The sequence below is a fragment of the Spermophilus citellus genome (genome assembly GCF_964194105.1).
Source record: "Spermophilus citellus genome assembly, chromosome: X".
In the NCBI taxonomy this organism is placed as follows: domain Eukaryota; kingdom Metazoa; phylum Chordata; class Mammalia; order Rodentia; family Sciuridae; genus Spermophilus; species Spermophilus citellus.
In genome coordinates, this window is record NC_138190.1 from 135,208,704 (window position 1) to 135,233,337 (window position 24,634).

The 24,634-nt window shown below is 36.9% G+C and overlaps 1 protein-coding gene across 7 annotated transcripts in view; it reads right to left on the reverse strand.

Moving 5' to 3' along the window:
- The window catches only part of ATP11C (ATPase phospholipid transporting 11C (ATP11C blood group)), a 189,413-nt gene that overhangs the window by 85,883 nt on the left and 78,896 nt on the right, over positions 1 to 24,634 (reverse strand). For all 7 annotated transcript variants that reach the window (XR_014020068.1, XM_081277597.1, XM_081277595.1 and 4 more), the window contains 2 exons: positions 7,618 to 7,737; positions 1,666 to 1,755 (listed from right to left, as the gene is read on the reverse strand). Coding sequence is in view for 6 of the 7 variants with exons in the window: in XM_081277597.1 (XP_081133723.1) it covers positions 1,666 to 1,755; positions 7,618 to 7,737 (210 nt within the window). In the remaining variant the exon portion in view is untranslated. The remainder of the gene's footprint in view (positions 1 to 1,665; positions 1,756 to 7,617; positions 7,738 to 24,634) is intronic.

Here is a 24,634-nt window from a genome sequence, read left to right on the forward strand (position 1 = left end):
AATAAAGGAAGCCATTAGCAAGAGAAAGTGTGGCATGAGATGAAGCTAGAAGAGGAAGAAGGGGCCAGACTGTGCAGGGTCCGCTAGGCCAGGGTAAGCTGCTTATTCTTCATTCTGTGAACAGTATGAAATCCTTGAAGGTTTTGGGTAGGGAGATGTCACATGAATAGAACTGCATCTTGAAAAGATCATTCTCCATGCTTTGTGTATGATAGATTAGAAAGAAACAAGAGTGGAAAGACAGAGTCCATTTGGGAGGCCATTGTTATTATCAAATGAAAGATGATGGCTTGGATTTCAGTGGAAACAACAGGCATGAAAAGAAGTAACAGAGATATTTATGAAAATAGCAAAACTGGTAAGGAACTAGATGTAAGTAATGATTAAAGATGTCTGCCAAGAATCTGGTTAACATGCCTGTGTGGATATTGTCATTCACTGAAATAGGATATATTGAAAGAGAACTAGATTTGAGGGAGAGAGATCATGACTTCAGTCTGCCCTCACAACTTACTGACTCTTATCTTCAACCTCCAGCCAGGCCTGCCTCTGCCACAAAGAAGTGTACATAAGAGGTTTTTACATGGTTCCATGTCTTTATGTAACCTCTTCTCTACTAAATCTTCAAAGCTCAGTTTGGATACTAACCTTCCTTTTGAAGCCTTTTCAAGCTCCTCTTGGGTAGGGAAAAAATCATAACTCCTACTGTATACTCCACACCATTTTGATCATTCACATAAATGATCCTTACTACATTAAGCAAATTCATGACTGTATTCTCAGCAATAAAATTCCTTAAGAGTAGAAAAGTCATAGCTTGATCTTCATCATAGCTGCAATCACTTTTGTTGTCTGGACTGTTACATAGCACACAATAGGTGCTTGGTACACATTTACTAAATGAAATTGAGAGGTTCTACCCACCAAGTAGAACGACTCTTATAAGCAGAATCCACTATGTTATTTATTTTAGGTCTTTAAGACATTTGACTGTGGTTCTTAAGTACCTACTTTTCAAATATTCCATCATTTGTATTCAAATTGGCTCTTTCCTATATTATGTCCCAGACTGGTTTTAAGTAGCAGGGCTAAACTCAATTATAGTATCATAGACTCAAAGCCTAAAAGTGGATGAACAGAACCACTTAACATCAACAAGTATTTGAGCAATTTCATTGAAATTTTTAAAACACAGCACCTTTAATGTAGTAAAATTTTTCAGAGGTAAATACGGTGACCGAAAGAGTTTAAGAGTTTATAGCCTTAAAGACAGAAGACACAATTTAAAACTCTAAAATTTAAAATGCAAAAGCATAGTAAGAACACAGAAACAGATCAATCTACTAGGCTCTCATGCTTCAAGGGAGTAAGTGAATCAGGCAGAGCAAAACTGGTAATTAGGATGAACAAATATATGAAATTAATGAAAATTTAAAAGAAAGAACAATGAAATAAAATCTCCATGAGTTTCCTAATAAAGATGCAACTTCAAAAATCTATAAAATCATATAAATCTTTAGGTAATTATTTCTACTTTAAAACTGCTATTATAATCAGTTTTGGAACATCTTTGTTTTTAATCACAGGGCATAAGGTTAGAAATTGTTTGAATCAATCAAAACTCTCAAATTCTCAAAGTTGAACAGTTGTTTATGGAGTTCTTACCTGTACAAGGAAAATGATGAGAAAATAAAAATTTGCAATCCTTCTAAACTGTTCAAATAGGTTCTTTGGGAGGAAATTCCAAAGTGTATACTATAAGCAAGCAAGAAAAAAAATATTAGAAAGGAAAGTTGAAAAATCCTAATAGTAAGGACTTTTATGGGTCCAGGTCATCCTGTAAACTGATATTTAGCATATACAACACTTTGAAACCCAAAGCTCACACATATGCCTAAGAATATAGTTAAAGGTATGGTACATAATTTTTTTTTTCAGAAATGAAGTTTCATTCTGAGCATTACAATGGCCATTTAGTTTCATACTTTTGGTTTATCTAATAAGCCAATCTAAAATAGGTTCCTTATTATATGCTCTCAGATTATCCTATAGTGATACTTCCTTGAGGGTACTCATTACAGTGAATTATAAATGTATACATTTTTTAATTTAAGTTTCTCCCTCAATAGACAATGATTTCTATGGAGTAGACTGCTCATCTGTCTTATTTACTAATTTTTCCCCAACACCTAGCACAGTGCCTGGTACAAATAGATTATTTGAATAAATGAATGAACAAATTCCCATGGCTTCATTAATCTTTGGAGTCTTGAACATTATTAGAGATAAAACCGTCCTTACCAGTACCTCCCGTCTTCATGACAGCTGAGGAGATGTACAGACACATAACACTGAATCATACAGGGCTGTCACTTTAAACAATAGCATTCTAACCCTTGGGTTTTTGTAAAGTTTTCAATGCCAAATTCTACATGGAGAGAAGGACAGAATGACAGAATTTTTTGGCCAACTATCAAACCACATATATTTTCTCACTGATACTTTAAGCTCAAGGACTAGGTCATATAAAAGTCACCTTAAGAAATGGGACTTTATAGATATATATTTTTTTAATTTTTTATGTATTTGGAGACAGGGTCTTATTAAGTTGCTTAGGGGCTTACTAAGTTGCTGAGGTTGGCCCCCAAACTTTCAATTCTTCTGCTTCTGCCTCCCAAATTGCTGGGATTACAGGCATGAACACCATGCCTGATTCTAGATATCTTAATAACGACCAGAACCTAGAAAGTAATGATTCTTAACATAAAAGGCTAATTCTAGACTTGAAACATCTCCACATCAATTATTTGTATAATATGAGAACAGATCCATTAATAAGGTGAAAAGCCAGTCACAAAGCATGAGACAAGGAGAAATGTACTATTTATAGTTTTCTAATTAGAAATGCAAATAAGGGGCTGGGGATGTGGCTCAAGGGTAGCGCGCTCGCTTGGCATGCGTGCGGCCCGGGTTCGATCCTCAGCACCACATACCAACAAAGATGTTGTGTCCGCCGAGAACTAAAAAATAAATAAAAATAATAATAAATAAAAATTCTCTCTCTCTCACTCTCTCTCCTCTCTCACTCTCTTTAAAAAAAAAAAGTGTTTCTAGCTTTAAAAAAAAAAGAAATGCAAATAATTAGGAAACTATTTTTTATATGTTCTCTTCTCTCCTTCATCAGGGCATTAGCTATTTAGACCTCAGGGTGCCATAAGTTCCCTCATCAAAGGTGCCTAGCACAAAAAACAGAGATTTTTTTAATTAAGAAAAAAACCGCTGCAGTGCTGGGGATGAGACCTAAGGTCTCACACATTCTAGGCAAGTGCTCTACCACTGAACTATATCCTCAATGCCCCTTTAATCAAGAAATTTTTATTAAAACTTGTGCCTTGGCTGTTTACTAACTTAACTAAAAGGCAAATTAATATTTAATCACACCTTTTTATATTGTAAATATAATATAAATATATAACATATTGTAAACATAATATAAAATGTAATATTATAACAGAGACAAGGAGAAACTTACTTTTTAGAGTTTTCTAATTAGAAATGAAATTGCATCAGAGTCATGTACACCAAATTATTCAAATTGTTTATCTAAAAAGTGGACTCTCAGGCTTGTTGAGTTGCCACCAACCATAAAAATATGTTAATCACAGCAAGAAAATGTGAATAGTAGTTGTTTAAAATACAGTGATGAGAACTGAGGGTTTCTGTCATAAGTTCCTTTTGAACTTATGATAGAAACACAGGGATACTTAACCACTGAGCCATATCCCCAGCCCTTTTTATTTTTTATTTTGAGACAGGGTCTTGCTAAATTGCTTAGGGCCTCCCTAAGTTGCTGAGGCTAATTTCAAACTTTTAATCCTCCTGCCTCAGCCTCCTGAGTCACCAGAATTAAAGGTGTGTGCCACCACTCCTGATGTAAATTCTTGCAAAGAAACCAGGTGCCATGGCCCATTCCTATACACCCAGCAGCTTGGGAAGCCGAAGCAGGGAAATCCTAAACTCAAGGCCAGCCTTAGCCACTTAGCAAGGTACATTAATTGCATCCATAATTATTTTTTAAAAGGGGCTTTGGATGTGGCTCATTGGTTAAGCAGCCCTGGATTCAATCCCTGGTATTGCCCAGGGGTGGGGGAGGGGGGAGAGTGGGGGGGAGGGGGGAGAGGGAGGGGGAAGGGAGGGGGGAGAGGGAGGAGAGGTAGAGAGAGGGGGGAGGTAGAGGGGGTTAGGAGGTAGAGAGGGGGGAGGGAGGGAGAGAGGGGTGAGGGAGGGAGGGAGGTGGGGAGGTAGAGAGAGGGGGGAGGGAGGTAGAGAGGGGAGAGGGAAGTAGAGAGGGAGGGAGGGAGGGAGAAAGGGGTGAGGGAAAGCAGGGGGTGAGGGAGAGCGGGGGTGAGGGAGAGAGGAGGTGAGGGAGAGAAGGGGTGAGGGAGAGAAGGGGTGAGGGAGAGAAGGGGTGAGGGAGGGAGGGGGAGAGGGAGGGGGAGAGGGAGGGGGAGAGGGAGGGTGGAGGGAGGAAGGGGGAGAAGGGGAGGGAGGGAGGGAGGGAGGTAGGGAGGGAAGGGGGAGAAGGGGGAAGGGAGGGAGGGAGAGGGGCGGGGGGGGGGCGGCGAGGGGGAGGGAGAGAGCAGGAGGGAGGGGGAGAGAGAGAAGTAGAAGTAGAATAAATTCTGTTGATGATTTTGATTTTTTTTTTTTTGATACAAGGGATTGAACCCAGAGGGGCTTAACTTACTGAGCCACATCCCTAGCCCATTTTTAAATTTTGAGACACTGAAGCAAAGCCAGTGGAGGCACCAGCCAGTTTGCTGCAGAAGAGAGTGGTAATATTAATAGATTAAAAAATACAGCAGACAAACTTGGCTGAGAAAAACTGTAGAATATCAAAACAGTTTGAACTTAGCTGAATCAAAGGTTGTACAGCAAGCTAGGGTCTGAAAAGTGCTGTGTTTCTCAACTGGCAAATAGAGAGCTGAGGTGGAGAGCCATCTTGAAGATCTACACTGCAGTTTGCTGCTGCAGGAGCCTAGGACATACCAAACTGTCCCAGCAAATGCTTACCATATGCCTTGGATGCACCTATAAGAATGTGATTAAAACAGGCACAGAGAAGACTATATCCTAGGGGCTTCAGGTCAAAGATATGTATGGGAGTGAAACTCACTTTCCCTTTGACTCTGGTGACTCACATGACCAGGTGGAGAAGGTCAGGAAACTGAACAGGTAGATGTAATTACATTCAGACACTGACCCTAGAAGGCCACATTCAAGGGTGGTACAATGTGCCAGACCTGTGGAGGTTGGTTACCCTACCCTATGAGTAGAATTCTCAGTAGAATCCTGAGATCCAGATGCCCAGTAAAGATCAGCATTGGCCCAGCCCTAGAGATACCACCCAAAAAAGTTCCAATGTTCTGATCAGTGCTAAACATCAGCCACAAAAACCTCCCATTAGGAACTCTGCATCAGCCCTGCTCTGGGAGCGCATGAATCTAGTCTGTCCAGACAAAACTCCAATTGACAGTACTTTCCATTCCCTCCTACCTTATACTAGTGAGAAGGGAAGCTGAGAGCTATTTCAACCAGCTTTGATTCCAGGAGGCTCCAGCTGGTAGTTGCTGAGCAACACCAAAAGAGGAAAGGTTTAATGACCTCCCAGCCTTTGCTTTCTCTAAGTGTTATACAGTGCAAGAAGAAATAAAAGGGCAGTCTGGCATAAGCAGTGAATATCCATCCTTGTCAACAGTTTTAACTAACTCAACACATGCAATGTTTTCAAGTAATAACCCCCCACCCTTTTGGTGTTCTTGCTGTGCTGGTTGGTTCATGCCAGTATATTCAAAGCTCAGTTCAGCACATTATATTTTTTGCTTGTTTTAATCTTTGTGTGTGTGTGTGTGCGCTTTTTGCTTTATTTTCTCTGTTGGGTATTAAGATTTCTTATTTCTTTTGTTTTTGTTTCTCTTATTACTTACTCTCTTCCCTTTCTTCTTCTAATAGCCAAATTCTCTCTTGAATATACAAACAGCATAATATGAAAAGGGCTCTTTTTTTCAGAGCCATTAGACTTTATAAAGTAGTTGTGTTCCCAGCTTTACCACTAACTCTGTGTGGTGACCATGCCACTAACTTAATTTCTGTGGGATTAGTTTCTTGTTCTGTAATTCGGCAAGTTGAACAAGATGACATCTTAGGATCTTTCAGCTCTGTAAGTCTGATTCTGAGTCAAAGGTCTACATTAATTGTTTACTTGGATAGCAAAGGATGATTCAATATTTCCATTGAACAGGCTATTTATTCTCTTGAGCATAAGTATGTAAACCTCTGGCTGATGATTAAATTTGTGTCATAGGGTTTAGGAATAGCAGGAAGCAGACATTTTATCCAAATATATTTATATTTTTTCTATAGGCCTATAGATCTGCTCATTAGACAATAGTTTTCACATGTCCTGTCTACATTTTACATGTTGATCTTCCAACTAAACAATCTCTTATATATTATTACCCAAAAGAGAAATCAAACGCATGTTTAAAAATCAAAATATTATATTTTTTAAGGAAAGTATAATTCTGTTGTTTTAGGTCATAAGTGGTTGCAAACACACAAATGTCACCAACATTTTAGCTCTGCCTTGCCAGGCTGCCTGAGGAAGTAAGGGAAAATTTCAAGATCTGTTCTATGCTGTAAGAAACAGCAGTGGGCCAGCCATTTACCACCTAACCCAGTCAGCCAGGAGTAAAACTTAGCAAAATAATGCTTGTAGAATGATGACTCCTGTGTACCAGTACAAGAAGTGTTTTTACATATGGAGTATTAGCCATTTCACAAATGAGGACACTCAGACTCAGAGCAATTAATTTAGCCAAGGTGAAAAGCCAGTAAATGGATGGGTCAGGATTTAAATGCAGGTATACAAAAATTACAGACCAGTGCTCTTAGCATTATGCTATTCTGAAGTAAGAAGATTATTCAAATGGTGACACAGCTATAATGACTGAACTCTCAACAGGTCACAGGTCAAACCGCATACTGGGCAGAGTGTACCCTTTTATTGAGCAGAATGTACCCATGAATGTATGTGAGAAACAAGATAGGGGAGGAAGGGGAAAAAGAAAGAGATACAAATGAAAGATGTACCAGAATAGCACACTCCAAAAAGAATGCAAATCATTTATATCCTAGGCCAGCCATTTTAGGGCACTTTGCACAAGTGAATAGTTACTACCCATCCCACCCAGTTGCTAGAGATGAAACCCAAGGCCTCACACATTCTAGGCAAGTGTGCTATCACCGAACCTACAGCCAGCCCAATAATTACTACTTTTAGCACACTTTAAGGCTTAACATTATATGCATAATCAACAGACACTGTGAATCATAGTGGGAGGCAAGTGAATGATCTTCCAGCTATAATAAAACAAAATGATGAGCTTTAAAAAAATAAGCTATCTTTCGGGGAACACTTACCCGACATAACCATGTTGGGTAAGTGTGTAACCATGTATGCATATATAAATGTACCAGCTTCCTAAGAATAATAAATAATTATGTAAATAAGTACATTATCCATGTGAACAACCATTGAGTTAAAAAAAAACTTACCTTAGATGAGACTATTCTATTATCACAAAATCTTTGTGCAATGTAAGCTTCTGTTTCTGAAACTGGATGATTGCCAACAAACACTGTGCGTGTACCAACTCGTTTCTCCTCTCCAGCACACTGATCAAGAGAAAGAGGAAAAAAGTCAACTTTATATCACATTTTTCTATGCTTCTACCAAACTTAGAATTCTTGTCTAAGCATGTTTGGCTATAATCTGGGGAGAGACAGTAGTAGGGAGAGGAGAAATCCTTGTTAGGAAATTCAACATCTACTAAGCTTTTAGTTGCTGATTTTGGGAAGATTAGTAAACGTGTTGTTTAAACCCAACACATTGTGAGGCCAACAAGTATAATTATAAAATGATGAAAGAAAACATCCAAAGGAGTCCAGGGAAATTCTCCCCAAAATATGGCACAGTTCCTGAAAGCAGTAAACAATACCTTTACCAGAATAGTAGCTTTGATTCATTGACTGTCTTCTGTCTGCAACCATAATATACAGGGTCTGAAACAGTTTACTGATAAAAGCAGTAAAAATTTCCCATAATATCCATTTTGCACCCCAAATTGAACAAAACTGCAAGATTCATACTTCATTTGGCTTCACCCCTACTCCTGTCTTCTGTTGTAGTCTTTACAATAGACCTGATCCTTATAAATGCACCAATTTGAACTACAAAGAAGTCAAGTCCATACATACAATGTAATTTGCATTCTTTAACAATCATACGGTTGTTTAGTTTTACACACAGCAAGAAGTAGCTATGAAGAAAATAAGGAAGAGCTGCCTTTCAAGCAAGTTCTCAGGTTATTCTACAAGTGGAAAGGAGCAAAGGAGGTAAAGTGTCAGTGAGGCAGGGTGTTTCTTGCACTGCTAATATAGATTTCTCTCCTTGATTACAGTGGCCACTGATTGACTTAAAATAAACATGAACTAGTACTTTTCCTGATTCTTAATCATCTGTGATTTCTTCTGTGCCAGAGAACATAGAAAGGAAAAGCCAAAATGCAATTTTCCAGGCATATGGTTTTTTTAATGAATTCCCTACATTTCAATGGCATTTACAGAATAAGGCCTAAGTGAACTCCATCTCAATAAATTGGAGAAAATTGATTGAAATTACTATGTTGGTAGAGGTGTGTATATTTGAGTGCAGATCCTGGCAGTGACTGTTGTTAGATGATGATATTGAGGTCTGAAGGAAGCTGTAGAATGACCACTTCTGAGCATTATTCAAAATAGGGCAAAACAGTTCAGGCAGGTTTGTGTTTGGAGCTGCCTGGGGATTGGGGGTGAGGTAGCACGAAGTAGATGATTTTCCCATGCCTGTTTCACCCTAAAATCTGATAAACAAGCAATCTCTGGGTAGACTTTTCTACAACTATTTAAAATTGTTTGGTTTACATAAAAATGGCAATTCTGAACTCATATGTAAATTCACTATAATTTTCCACTTGCTTCCAATGCAGAGTGTTAAAACAGTGACATTAGTTTCTTTGATTTTGAACAATACAGTACCTTTGCCAGGTAGAGAAACTCTAAGGAGGAAGCATTAAAAAAAAAATTCCCATTTGGATGGTACCCAATGTAGTCTAGTGAAAGTGTATGTATGATTCTTGCCACCTCATAAACACATTGTAATTCATTAGTAGAGTCCATCCTGGACTGATTCCCATTCAAATGTCCTTAGAAACAGCATTTAAAAAAAGAAAACTTGAAGTGTTAGCAATGTTGAGAGCCACAGCCGAAGGAGCCCCAGCAAACTTCCAGCTGCCTGCTGATGATTGGCTTACAGCAGCCCCAGCAAACTTCTAGCTGTCAACTCATTGGCTCCTCTGCGGTGATGCTCATTGGGTTGTTTCCCCACCCTTTCAGACCACGGGAGCTGCTCATTGGGGGACTTTTTTTGGCTCCGCCCACACGACCCAGCCAATCGGCCTCAAGAGCAGGTTGAGAGGCTTGTGGGAAGCCAGTGGTGGCAATTGGGCTCTGAAGGTTTTCCTGAAGAGCTGTGTGGTTTGGCCTGTGTGTTCTAAAAATAAAGTTGGGGGGGGGGGGGAAGAAGGGAGAGAATTGAACAACAGCAGATGAGGTAGAGAGGGAAGATGGGAGGGGAGGGGAGGGGGGATAGTAGGGGATAGGAAAGGTAGCAGAATACAACAGTGACTAATATGCCATTATGGAAAAATGTGAATGTGTAACCGATGTGATTCTGCAATTTGTATTTGGGGTAAAATGGGAAGAGTTCATAACCCACTTGAGTCAACTGTATGAAAGATGATATGTCATGAGCTTTGTAATGTTTTGAAAAACCAATAAAAAAATAAAATAAAATTTAATTTAAATTAAAAATAAATAAACAAATAAAGTTCGTTTCTTTTGACAATTGGCTCCTGAATTGTGCCCAGCCAGACTGCGGCATTGCAAAACCTCTTTTTTTTTTTTTTTTGTACTGGGATTGAACTCAGGGGCCCTTAACCACTGAGTCACATCCCCAGCCCTTTTTTGTATTTATTTAGAGACAGGGTCTCGCTGAGTTGCTTAGGATCTCACTAAGTTGGTTAAGGCTGGCTTTGAACTCACGACCCTCCTGCTTCAATCTCCCAAACTGCTGGGATTATAGGCATGCACCACTATAACCAGCACAAACTCGGTTTTTTTAAAAATTTTTTTTTAGTTGTTGATAGACCTTTATTTTATTTATTTACATGCAGTGCAGAGAATTGAATCCAGTGCCTCACTCATGCCAGGCAAGTGCACTAGCACTGAGCCACAGCCATAGCCATAGCCATAGCCCCACAACCTCGGTTTTAATGACACATCACGTGCTACATAAAAAGTATCAAAAATATTTAAAAGTATACTTAAGATATAGGAATTAACTGAGAAAAAAGTTATTTAAATTTCTTTATAAAAGATAAAAATCAGGGGCTGGGGCTCAATATCATCAAGGTCCTCAATATCATCATCTAACAATAGTCACTGCAAGGATCTGCACTCAAACATACACACCTCTACCAACATAGTAATTTCAATCCACTGGGCAGGGTGCTTGCCTAGCATGTGTGAAGTACTGGGTTCTATCCTTGGCAGCACCACATAAAAAATAAAATAAAGGCATTCTATTAAAAAAGATAAAAATCACCCTCTTATATTCTTGATGTGTATCTTTACAGTATAATCTGAGTATTGTTTTTAAAAGGCAAAAATTAACCTTTCAGTAAAAATCAAATGGTACTCTTATTCGACTATTACCACCTTAAAATCCCATGTATTCACTAATCACAAAAAATGGACAGTTGTTGGAAGCACAATTTGTTTCCTGATTGCCTCTAGACCCATAAGTAGAAAAGTACTGAACAAAAATAGAGTCCTAAATACAAGATCATCAGACACAAGACTTTAAACAAAGCCTACCTCTTCATCCTTTCCAGCTGTTGGCAAAATTAAGGGCAGTTACCCATAGAGTCTTTTTTCTTTGGGGGAGGATGGGCTGGGGATTTAACCCAGGAGTACTTTACCACATCCCCATCCCTTTATATTTTGAGGCAGGGTCTCACTAAGTTGCTTAGGATCTTGCTGGCCTTGAACTTGTGATCCTCCTGTTTGGCCTCCCAAATTGCTGGGATTACAGACATGATTCACCACACCCAGTTTAACTATAGATTCTTAATCCTGGCTATACACTGGCTTTAAAAACACTGATGTCTGAGTATTTTAGCTAGTATCTAATTTCTCTGGAAGCTCCTCAAGTGATAATCCTAATTTGCAACCAGGGTTGAGAATTACTGGCAGACTCTGAATTAGTGATTGTCAGCAACTAATACCCTACAAAATTTTAATGTATCAGTCATAATCCTACATTTTAGCTGATTAAAATAATTCAAACAATTTGCTTTTCAATGAATAAAAGTATAAATTACCCCTAACCATTTTAAACTGTTCATGAATTAAATTCTCCTTCACTGTTTAATTTTGCAGAGTTAATCTCCCTTCAATTATTTAGATCAATGCTAATGAAATTATAGGCCCTGATAAAATACAAAGTTACTGGAGTTATCAACAAATAATCTTAACTGATGTCTTCCTCAGCAATTACAGCATTATTTTTATTGGACATCAACTACTCTCATTGAATTCCTATAGAAAATAAAAGTGAACCAAAAATCCTTATTAAAACCTAAAAACCTGCAATGATTTAAGACTGGTCACACTCCAGGTCCAAAGATATTCTTTTCTCTCAAGCACTAGTGTTTTTAAACTGCATAATCAGTCTCAAAAAGAACAAATGAACTTAAAATTGAAAGAAAGATAGGACATTTCATCAAAATTTCATACGTCTATTAAAATGCTCCCAAAGTCAAATTACCATATTAGGGTTTGGAGGGCTGGGTTGTGAAGGGAGGAGAGTGTTAAAGTGTCAGGGAACATTTCCAGCTTAGTAAGCATCTTGGTTAAAATCATTACCAAATAGACACTAGTATTGCTGTATGTATATACTGTCTGTATAACCAATGTGATTCTGCAACCTGTACACTCAGAGAAATGAGAAATTATACCCCATTTGATTCAAATGTATGCTATGTCAAGATCATTGTATTGTCATGTGCAACTAATTAAAAAAAAAATCACTACCACGTATTCGGTGGTCAAACTGCTCAGGTTTCTAAGTCCGCACTCCATTATAACAAGCAAGATGAATAATCCTGATACACAATTTTAGTTTTAACTCTAAAATCTCACTTTTGAGATTTTGCCTTTACTGCAACTTCTTAAGTAATTAAGCTGTGTCTCCCTCTGTGGCCAGAGAAAGTGAAAAAAGATGGAGAGAGCATTTTTGTGGAGACAGGAAATTTTCTGTCATTTTCCCTTTAAACTTTAATATGGTTATATTTACTGAAACTCTTAGACGCACAACTAAGACAAATATACAACGTTAATCCCTATACACAAAGATTCTCTCTAATTAGATGCTATCTGGTGGCAGTATATTTAATTGAATAAAAACTACTATAGGAAATAGATACTAAGCTCCAAATACTTAAATTAGCAAGCACAATACTGAGGAAAATGCACAGACTGTTAGAATTGGGTAAGAATGCCACCTTTTTGGAAGCTCAGAATTATGTAAGATTCCATTATATCAAAGTGATCCACTGAGCCATTTAATTTCACGAGGGACAATCAATTCTAAGTATTTCCAATTTGATCCTCCCCCAAGGTCCTCAATGGCTATAGAAGCATGTCTCTAAATAAAGAAATGCAGCTTTTCTACAGGATAATAATCGATAACTAAAAAATGTAAGCATTTTTTGATTAAAGATTCTAACAGGGATTTTTAAAAATATTTATTCTTAAATTTTAGGTGGACACAATGTCTTTATTTTACATTTATAGCACTCTACCACTGAGCCACAACCCCAGCCCCAGGGTTTTTTTTTTTTTAAGATTCAGAGGTTCTTTCATTTATAGAAAGTAACCTGAAACCTGAGACTCTCAAAATTCCTACCAAGACTCAGCAACTCAGCTTTCCTTGATAACAGTATCTTTCCTAACTCAGAGACTGACAATATGCATACAAACTTAACTAGAGATGAATTTAGTACACAAGTCTAGGAGGTCCTAAAGTTATTTTTCACTTTTGCTACAAATATCTCTACACCACCTTTCATTCCAAATATGTAACAAACTTTAAAATTCTAAATAGGAAGGTACTCAATTTCTATTGATGGGGAGCAATTGAGAGGAAAACTGACAATCCAGCTAAGTAAGCATTTATGATTGCCCCCAGGAAAGAGATAAAAATACACATAACCCTGTAAGCCAAGAATAAAGAAGTCCCTAGGACCTCTAAAACACAACCTATATAAAAAGAAAACAAAATAAGATAGATTACCAACCCTCAGAGGCTGGAGGGAAAGATGAGACCATCTGCATAGTGACATGTAAAAATGTGCTGAGGTGAGGGCTGCTAAATCATAAGGAGAAAGCTGCAGATTACCAAGCAACTTTTACAAACCCCTGTGTTCTTTGCAATGTTTCCCAGAACTTGGGAAGAGAGCCAACTATGGCTTGATGAGTTTGTGTACTTCCACTGGAGGCAGCAAAGGAAGCATTAGATGACCTGGTCTACTCCTTAAAAGTTGGAAGCAGAACTCTGATGGCTTGTTTTTCATTATCACACATTTCACACCTTTTCCTCAATTTTCTCCAAAAACTTGAATTTGTTGTGGTAACTTTTTGCCTTCCTGGTGCTGGAGATCAAATCCAGGGCCTTGTGCATGACAAACAAGCACTCTACCACTGAAATACACCCCCTGTCTATGCCTTGGTAACTTTTATATTTTAAAGTAATATTATTTTAAAATATCAGTTGAAGACCTCTCCTCTTGGAAAGTTTTTTTCCCCTAATCTCTAACTATAATAAATGGAACATGATAACAAGTGTGGCTAAACATTAAACTTCTGAGGCAAATTCAATTGAACTCTTGGTTGTAGAGTGGTAAATACTTTAAGAGGAAGAGATATAATCTAGGTATTTGTTAGGATATGAGTTTCCCCACCCCAGGAGAGTGACTGTAACACTTGAACAACTAAGTTTCAAAAATATATGACAAAAATATATGTAAGGCCTAAGCAGTTGGTTTCTGTGGAAATTTCCCTTAGGGCTCGAAAAATCTTCCTTACTATTCAAAATCTCATAGGTAAGAAAATTTTATGTCTCAAGAACAAATAGTAGTATCTAAAAAGGGCAATAAAGATACACTGGGTATGGGTAGGGGGTAGTGCCTTTACCAATATCATTAGCTAGAAGAGAGAAATTCTCATGCAAAAATTAGTTTCTAGATCATTAGGAAAGAATTTTTATTATAGTGTAAGAGGATAATAAACTGTTGAGAAAATATATCTATATATTGTAAAAGAGGTACCACATAACCTGAACAAGGTTTTATTGCCTGTTTTAGTGATAGTGTCATTATTACAAAAGTGATAAAAAGTTTCCTAGAAAGGATAACAGTTCAAATATATTCTGGAGTGTGACCAATAAAACCAATGAATGAGTTTTTTCAAGTAAATCTTTAAATATCATACAGAAAGCAAAATAGGAAAAAAAATGTCCATTTTTAAATGTAATTAATTTGAATAACACATCCAGGATATATCATTTTATTTCTTAACATCCCTAACACAAAAAAGGCAGGTTAAAAAAAAAAAAAAAGCAAGTTTCAAGCATTGCTTGATTGAATAAGCAAAGAAAGCAGGGGGAGAAGGCTCTGAGTTCTGACTCTCATAAGGCAGCCACTTCTCCAATAAGGCATTTCTAATCTTCAATTCAATAATTACAAAATAACCAACTTCTCTGCTCAATTTATAATGTCTTAAAGAAAAGTTTGGAAAAAAAAAGAAAAAAGTCTGTTCTTGAAAAAAGCATCTTCTCTATAGATAAAGGTTTTCAAAATAAGGTTTGCAGGGGACAGGAGAAGCAAGAAATATATAATCCTGGAAAATATTACTTATACCTATGTTTTCTTCAACATGAGATTTGGGAAAAATAGTTTACTTAGTTGAGCCTCAATTTTCTTATCTTTAAAATAAGGTCACATAACCTAAAGATTGCTTATAGTAAGATTAACATAAACATCTGGAGATTACTTTCAATGACTTCAAACTGTTCATATGAATAAAGGATGAGGTTTAGAGATATTAACTGACTATGGGAATATTAAAACCCCAGGGGCTATAGTCATAGCTCAGTGGTACAACACTTGCCTAGCATGTGTTAAGGCACTGGGTTCAATCCTCAGCACCACATAAAAATAAATAAATAAAATAAAGGCGTAAAGGGGCTGGGGTTGTGGCTCAGTAGTAAAAGCGCTCGCCTAGCAGATGAGAGGCCCTGGGTTCGATCCTCAGCACCTCATATAAATAAATAAAATAAAGTTATTTAAAAAAATAAAGGCATAAAAATACAATACATTATGAAAGAAAAAATTGGGGGTTGGGATTATGGCTCAACGGTAAAAGTGCTTGCCTAGCACATGCGAGGCCCTCGGTTCAATCTTCATTACCACATAGAAATAAATAAAATAAAGATATTATGTCCAACTACAACTAAAAAATAATTATTAAACACAATAACAACACTCCAGCAACTGGTCCAGCACAGAACTTAGGCAACATCCTCTCCATAATCTATGTATAAATTTCTTTTTGGTACCAGGGATTGAAACTAGGGGTGCTTAACCACTGAGCAACACCTCCAGACCTTTTTTATAGTTTATTTTGAGACAGGGTCTCACTGAGTTGCTCAGGGCCTCACCAAGTTGCTAAGGCTGGCTCAAACCTGCAATCCTCCTGTCTTAGCCTCACAAACCGCTGGGATTACAGGTGTGCAACCACTGTGCCTGAAAAGTGTAAAAGTTTTATTTAAAGCAGTAAAGTTTCTGGTTCTACAGGAGGCGTATAGGCAATTCTGATGCCGTCCCTGACCAAAGAGACAGAGTGAGATTTCATCAACTGGCAGACAGTGCTTGGTGTTAAAAACCCTGTTCTTTAGTATGAATGAACAGGACTGGAGTTGGCAGACAAACATCATGTTGGCAATGGAGGGCCACTGGAAGAGCTCTGTAGGCTATTGTCTATAACATATGCCATTGGTCTTTCAGAATTGTTGATCTGACACCTGGCAGTAAAATTAGGAATTAATTTCTCCCATTGTGGCAAAACAGATGCTCACTTCAGAATTATACCAGAATTGCTGACATTGTCTCTAAATCTCCATTTCCTCCCCCAAAGCTCTGGATTTGAAGCTGCTATGCACTATGGAGACTGAGTGTTGCCATAAATTTAATAGATAATCTGACTGTAATTATTCTTAAAACATGCTTTAAAGAAATCATAAAAATTATTTATGTTTGAAGTATAATGCATAACTTTTAGTACACTGAGGTACAAAAAGAATACATAAAAACAGGAAATAATGGATTATATATTAAAAATTTTGTTTGGATTGTTAAATCTTAGTATAATTTTGACTACTGCTAATTAGGAATTTCATATGAGAGATGAATTGGCAAGAATATCAGAACATAACACTGAATGTTTCCCAAACTGCACTGCATGGAACAAGTTAACAATGAGGTTCTTTAGAAAAGGGGGAAACTTGTTCTTGTTTTTCCCTCCTCCTGGCATACTCATAGAGCAAAAGCTCTAAAATGCCTAGACGAAACCCCTTAACTTCATTCAATCAGTGTTTCCCAAAATTATGTCAACATAAGACTCCTTTTCTCCCCCAAGGATGATCCAATGGTATCACATTCAGTAAAACACAATTTTGACAATACGACTCTTATTTCTTACCTCATCAAACATGTCTACAATATCAGGCTATATCTATGGTAGGGTCTATTGGTAGGGAAAACACAGAGTATACACAATTAGCTATACTATCACAGTATTCAAAGATATAAAGTAAGATAACCAGTACAACTGTGGCAATTTCTATCCCTGTATGCCTAAAATAGGTAAGTAATGTTAAGTATCTGGCCAATGTCCCAAGTGGTATTTTGCTTCTTAGATTTAATTATGAGAGGCAAGGGACCGGAAGATCTTGGTTTGTGTATGTCTTGGGGAAGTACTGGTATTGACTTCATCATAGGTAACTTGGAAAGGGCTTCACTAGAAGGTCTGATCTAAAAGGAGGCAGAGGAATTGGGGCCAGATCTAGGCAATAAAACTTGAAATGTGGTTTCAGATATGGCATCATCTGCCACCTATTTCAGCCTAGACTTCTGAAATAAAACAAAAATTTTCAAGGTTGGAGAAAAGATCACCTGTTTGAAAACAAAGAATAATTTACAAATACCCATGAGAAGATATGTATTGGGGATGAAACTATTTGTAGGCTTCAAAATATAAAAGGAGAAAGAAGTAGATAAAACATTAAGGAAATTCACAAAGGACAGGGATAGGCCCATGTGCTAATGCCTTTTAAAAATATTTAACTACATACAGGGCTGGGATTGTAGCTCAGCGGTAGAACGCTTACCTCACATGTGCAAAGCTCTGGCTTCAATCCTCAATATCACATAAAAATAAGTAAATTTTTAAATTTTTAAGGTATTGTGTCCAACTACAACTAAAAATAAATAATTAAAATACATTCAAATTCAAAATGACTAGATTAGACTCCTTCAAGATGCTAATTTTGGTATACTAGAAGGTACATTAGCTCTTTCAGACTTCAGACTCTTAAGAGTGTCCATTTAAAGCACAACTGCAGCAATTTGTTTAGTGTTAAACTTTAAAAGTGATGAAAATGAATGCCTTCTCAAATGTGCCTGTTACTCTAGGGAAAGTCCTCTGATAAAGTAGAATGAAATACATGTTCTTGTACCCAAGGTACAAAAAACGTCAAGTTAGAACAAGTTAGGATTAACTGCCATAAGGACAATTTTTTAAAATAACAAACCACTTAGAATTAAAAATTTTACTTGCACACAGGGTTTTTTTCCCTATGTAATATTAAGAAAAACACACATGAGATATGAACCAATTGAAAGAATTTTTACTAGAGTGGATTCAGTCAAAATGTATGACTTCTCAAAAATAACAATACTAAAGGCCAAAACACTCCCAAACAATTTTGGGGAAAAAAATTAAACAAATGGCACAAACAGTAGTTTTTAAGTTCTATTCAAGTATAGAACTGAAAATAGCAATGAGTTATTTCTAAAGCACACATGGGGGTATCTAGAACAATTATAAGAATTTAAAGCCAAAATTAAAAATACCTGGCAAGCTTTGTACAGGAAAAATGCTTTCAGCTCAATCATGAAACAGCACAATGCACAGTATTATAGATTTCTTCATTAAAGGACTGTTGTTGCTCCGTGGAATGCAAGCAGATTAGTAAATAACCAGTACTCAAAAATTAGTGTTCATAAGGACTTTAATTCTTCTAATTACAATGCATTTGAGTACATTTCACATTATAAAGGGTGTGTATGCATGCAAATATATTAATACATCTCTAAATTCATTCTTACTCTACTTTGTAAACTCAAATGTGATGTAAAAGTTTCTAAACACTGATTAGCAGAAAGTAATTCCAACATTAATCAAGGCTTAAAAAATGGTGGAACCCAATGACATTCAGGCAGTACTCAAAACTTAGAAATTAAAGTACATTTGCACTTTATAGCATTAGTAATATCCAATTAATAGTGGACTGGAAGAATGACGACTTCATATGGGTAGACAGTATGGAAAAGGAACATAGAGTCATTGTACTTGACTACTCAAGATGTCCTGCCAATGTCCCAGCTTGGTTTCCAGTCACTCACTATGGTTTCAGATTTAAGGCAAAGGTAACTCCTCCCTGTATGCCTGCATAGCTTAACTACAGACAGGTGAGGAATGAAGAGAACTGAAAAGAAGCATGGTAGAAATACAAATATGTCAACCCAAAAGAAAGCAGCCAATGAGGAAGTTCTGCTCTAAGACATCATGGGCTTCCTCATCACTCTCAGTGCAACTCTCAGAAGATCTCTGGAAAGAAGAGTTTTTTAAATGCTTTAAGCAACACATACATTCAGAAAGAAGAAAGTTCTTTAGATGTGAGATTAGTTCTTTAGACTTCATCTTCAGTCTTAATGGCAGTAGATTAGAGAAAAAGGCAGGATCCTCCTAATCACAGTAGGTCTCTTTTTTTTTACTGATTGTTCAAAACATTACAGAGCTCATGATATATCATTTTTCATACATTAGACTCAATTAGAAAGCTATATGTCGGAATGCTGTTGAATACAGATTTTATGGATTTCAAGTCCAATCAGTCCAGTATACCTTTGAGCTATATTATAATTTTTCACATTGTTAAGTAACAATGCGATGAGGAATCAAAGAACAAAATATGCATTGCAAATAAGGAGAGGTTCATTCATGCATTTTAAAAGTAACTCTTCTAGGATGGCTAGAATAAGAAATACAGAAAATATCAACTGTTGGTGAGGATGTAATGAAACTAGACCTTGGTATTCTGCTGGTGGCAATGTAATAAGGTTCAGCTGCTATAAAATAGTTTGGTGGCTCATCAAAGAGTTACTGAATTACTACATAATCCAGCAATCCCATTCCTAAGTATAGAACCAAAAGAATTGAAAACAATTGTTGAAACAAAAATTTGTGAATGGGTGTTCATACAACACTATTTATAATAGTCAAAAGGTAGAAACAACTCAAAAACCAGTGTCTGCAATTCCTATAAAGATCCCAATGATGTTCTTCATAGAAATAGGAAAGCAAATCATGAAATTCATTTGGAAGAATAAAAGAGGCCCAGACTAACCAAAGTAATCTTGGCATGAAAAGTGAAGAAGTCATCAAAATAGTAGACTTTAAATTATACTACAGAGCTATTAGTAAGAAAAACAGCAGGGTATTGACACTTAAACAGACATGAAGAAGACCAATGGAACAAAATAGAAGACACAGAGACACAACCACATAAATATGGTTATGTCATCCTAAAAAAAGATGCCATAATCAAACATTCAAAAAAAGACAGCCTCTTTAACAAATGGTCCTGAGAAAACTAGAAGTCCATATGTAATAAAATGAAATTGAATCCCTATATCTCACCCTGCAAAAAAACTCAACTCTAAATGTATCAAGGACCTAGACATAAGACCAGAGACCCTGCATTTACTAGAAGAAAAAGTAGGACCAACTCTCCAGCATGTAGGCTTAGGAACTAACTTCCTCCATATGTCTCCTAAAGTGCAAGAAGTAAAATCAAGAATCAATAAATGGGATGGTATCAAACTGAAAAGCTTCTTCACAGCAAAGGAAACAATCAAGAATGTGAACAGAAATCCTACAGAATGGGAGAAAACCTTTACCAAGAGTACCTCAGATAAGGCATTAATTTCCAAACAAATCAAAAAACACCAGAAAAATAAATAACCCAATCAATAAGTGGGCAAAGGAACTGAACAGACACTTCACAGAAGAAATATGAATGGTCCAAAAATATATGAAAAAAATGTTCAACAGCTCTAGCGATTAGAGAAATGCAAATAAAAATTACATTGAAATTCTATTTCACTCCTGTCAGAATGGCAATTATAAAGAATACAAGTAATAATAAATGTTAGTAAGGATATGAGGAGAAAGGAACTCTCATACATTGTTGGTGGGACTGCAACGACTCTGGAAAACAGTTCGGAGATTCCTTAGAAAACTTGGAATAGAACGAGCATTTGACCCAGTTATCCCACTCTTCAGTCTATAACCAAATGACTTAAAAACAGCATACTACAGTGATGCAGCTACATCAATGTTTATAGCAGTTCAACTCACAATAGCCAAGCTATGAAAACAATTTAGATGTCTTTCAACGGATGAATGGATAAAGAAAATGTGGTATATACATACAATGGAATAATACTCAGCCATAAAGAAGAATGAAATAATGGCATTTGCTAGTAAAATGGATAGAACTGGAGAGTACCTGCTAAGTGAAATAAGTCAATCCCCCCCCCAAAAAAAAACAAAAGCCAATCAGTCTCTCTGATTTTGGTTGCTAACCCAAAACAAGGGAGGTTGAGTAGGGGAATAAGAGAAATCCATTGGATTAGATAAAGAAAAATGAAGGGAAGGAAGGGGGAGGGAAATAGGAAAGACAGTAGAATTAATGAGACATAACTTTTCTAGCCTTGTATTTGAATACACAACCAGGGTAACTCCGCATCATGTACAATCATGAGAGTGGGATCCTAAATAGAATAAGTTATACTCTAACTATGTATAATTTACCAAAATACATTCTATCGTCATGTATAACTAAAAAGAATAGATTAAAATTTTAAAAACTCTATCAACTAATGTCTCAATAATCAAAATGTGCTACAGCCATACCACAGAATAATACTCAGCCATAAAGAGGAAATTAAGCACTAATATATGCTACAATACGGTTGAACTTCAAAAACATTGTGCTAAGTGAAAGAAGCCAGAAACAAAAGTCACATATTCTTCCATTATATGAACTACTAAGAATAGGAAAATCTATAAAAACAGAAAGCATGTTGGAGATATAGCTTTGGTACCACCCTCCCAAAAGTTTTTCATATATATCAGATTGGTGGCTACCAGGAGAGAGAGAAAAAAATGGACAAATGGGGAGTATGAAGTTTCCTTTTTGGACAATGAACTACAACTAGAATTGGAACTAGAGTTGGTGATTGGAAAATATGTGAATGTACTTGAGTAGAAAAAAACAGATTCAGTTTCTCCTACTATACTCTCACAACAATAAAACTTTTATTATTTATTTATTCATTCATTCATTTCATTCATTTATTTATTTATTTTTATGTGGTGCTGAGGATTGAACCCAGGGCCTTGCACATGCAAGGCGAGCGCTCTACCGCTGAGCCATAACCCCAGCCCCCACATACCACTTTTTTTAAAATATATATTTTTTTAAATTTTCGGCGGACACAACATCTTTGTTTTTGTATGTGGTGCTGAGGATCGAACCCGGGCTGCACGCATGCCAGGCGAGCACGCTACCGCTTGAGCCAAATCCCCAGCCCCCCCCCCACATACCACTTTTGACACCTGATTGTGGGGAACCACACACCAAGCAAGGAATCAATTCTGCAGCAGACATGACAGATTCAAGGTTCCGTCACCAAGACTGCTCCTTCCTCTTTAGATGCCAGTCACAAGCCCCAGGTTGTTTGACCTGGGACTTCTGACTGATAAATTGGAGTTCCTACAACCTTCTCCTCAGATTCAATTATTGTGTTTCAACAGCTCACAAAATTCAGGGATTTTTTTTTTTTTTTTTTTACTGGTGAATATTACAAAAGGTACAGAGAGAGAGATACATGGCATGAGGTATAAGGGAAAGGACACAGACATCCTTTCCAGGCATGCAACTCTCCACCTCAAGAATCTACACATATCCAGCTATCCAAAGCTCTCTAAACCCTGTTCTTTTTTACTTTTATAAAATCTTCATTGCATTAAGCATGACTGAAGCATGAACAACAGTGTAGAAACATACAGGAAAAAGGCATGATATGATGCTAATAGATTGGATGGGGAAATCTAGCAAGTCCTGATGGTTCAGATTCTTCTTGTTGTTTCAATGCAGCATTCCTTCCTCCATGGAATGTGGCAGGATTCCTCCTGAAATTTGGGATCTTATGATCTACTATCAAACAAGATAGGTCAAAGAATTTCTTTATGGCCAGCTCCAAGACAGAAAGGTAGGGGAAGATCAGTTTCTATGGCCTGCCTGTGGGAGATAAAGTAGCCAGGAGCCATGGACTTAAACAAAAACTACATATCATTATATCACAATACTAAATGCCAATAAAGTGTTCACTTTAAAATGGTTAAATTTATATTAGGTGAATTTCACCTCTATTTTTTTTGTTATAGATGGACACAATACTTTTACTTTATTTATTATGTGGTGCTGAGTATTGAACCCAGTGCCTCACACATGCTAGGCAAGCACTCTAACACTGAGCCACATACCCAGCCCTCACCTTAATTTTTAAAAATGTAATCTTCTTACTTAATAGCAGGTCATGAGGTAATTTTTGTTAATGTGGCTGATGCATCCATCAACCAGTACTTATTAAGCCTATACTATGTGCAAGGCTCTAGAAATAGAGTGATGGATTTTACACATTTGCTGTCTTCAAGAAGCTTAGAGAGTGGGAGGGAGACCAGACATTAATCAAATTCTCACAAAATTTCAGCAAAGTGTCAAGAATGGTGGTTATACAGTACTTAGAGCTAACCCAGCTAGGACCACATAACAACTAAACCTGAACATATAATTCCTTCAACCCTTGCTTTGTTTCCCACTGATCTTAAAATACTTGCTGTTCCACAAGGTCTTGCACATAGTTGAGTCTCTTCCTCCTACTTGTCCAATGCTACCTTGCCCTATGCCTCTTGTTTTCACTATCTCTGTTATAGCCCATTGGCATTCTTTCCATTGTGAGCTCTAGAACTCACTCTTCCTAAATCCAGGACTTCTATTCCACCACTCCTCTCAGCATGGACTATCTTCTAACACCTCTTTACCTACTTATAATCACCCTTCAGATCTCATCAACTATCACTTTCTCTCTAAGCCTTTTCTAATGACAACTTAAATGAAGAGAGACCAATAACCTGTTTTTTAAAATCTTTGTCTGCTATAGGAAATTTACAATGAGCAAAGTAAAGCATGAAGAAAGACTCAATTCAGTTCCTCAAAAAGCCAAAAACCAAAGTCCCCCCTTAAGTCTCTACAACAACAGTTGTCAACCTCAACATAAAGAAATCCTTTGTGAATTCCTTGACTCTTCAGAAAGTGTTTTTTAAACCTTGTGATTAGTTTCAGTAAAAACAAGGCAATAATTGTGACAACAATAACTTTGTCTAGTCTACTATGACACTTAGCTTATTAAACATAATTTAATATGACTGGTTATTGTGATGCCTCATTAATTGATTTATTATACTTCACAGAATATTTATCCTGGGTAGTGTTCAGATTCATCATTTCTAGCTGTTTAAACAGTTGATTAAAAATGGTGCTTATGGTTATTTCTATTTTTAAAACATTCAGGCATTAGGCCAGAAATATAATCCCCGATGTAATATTGTTTCTGTGAAGAAAATCAGATTAGATTTTTATTACTTTGACTTATAGGCAATTTTCCATGAACATAACCTTCCATAAAGTACAAGGGCAAGTTGTAAAAGGTATTCAGAAGGACCTATCACCCAGAGGTAGTATGTACCATAGAACACAGGTCTGGGACCAAGGCAAACATGATTCAAATCAGCCAGTCATGTGCTATTCTCGTTTCACACCTACCTCATTTAATAATCATAAACCAAGACAGAGTTATTGTTCAAAGTAGTGATTTCTCTACAAGCAGCAAGAAATTAACCAATCTATAGACTGTCCCATGAAAAAGACTTCACCAAAGCTTTC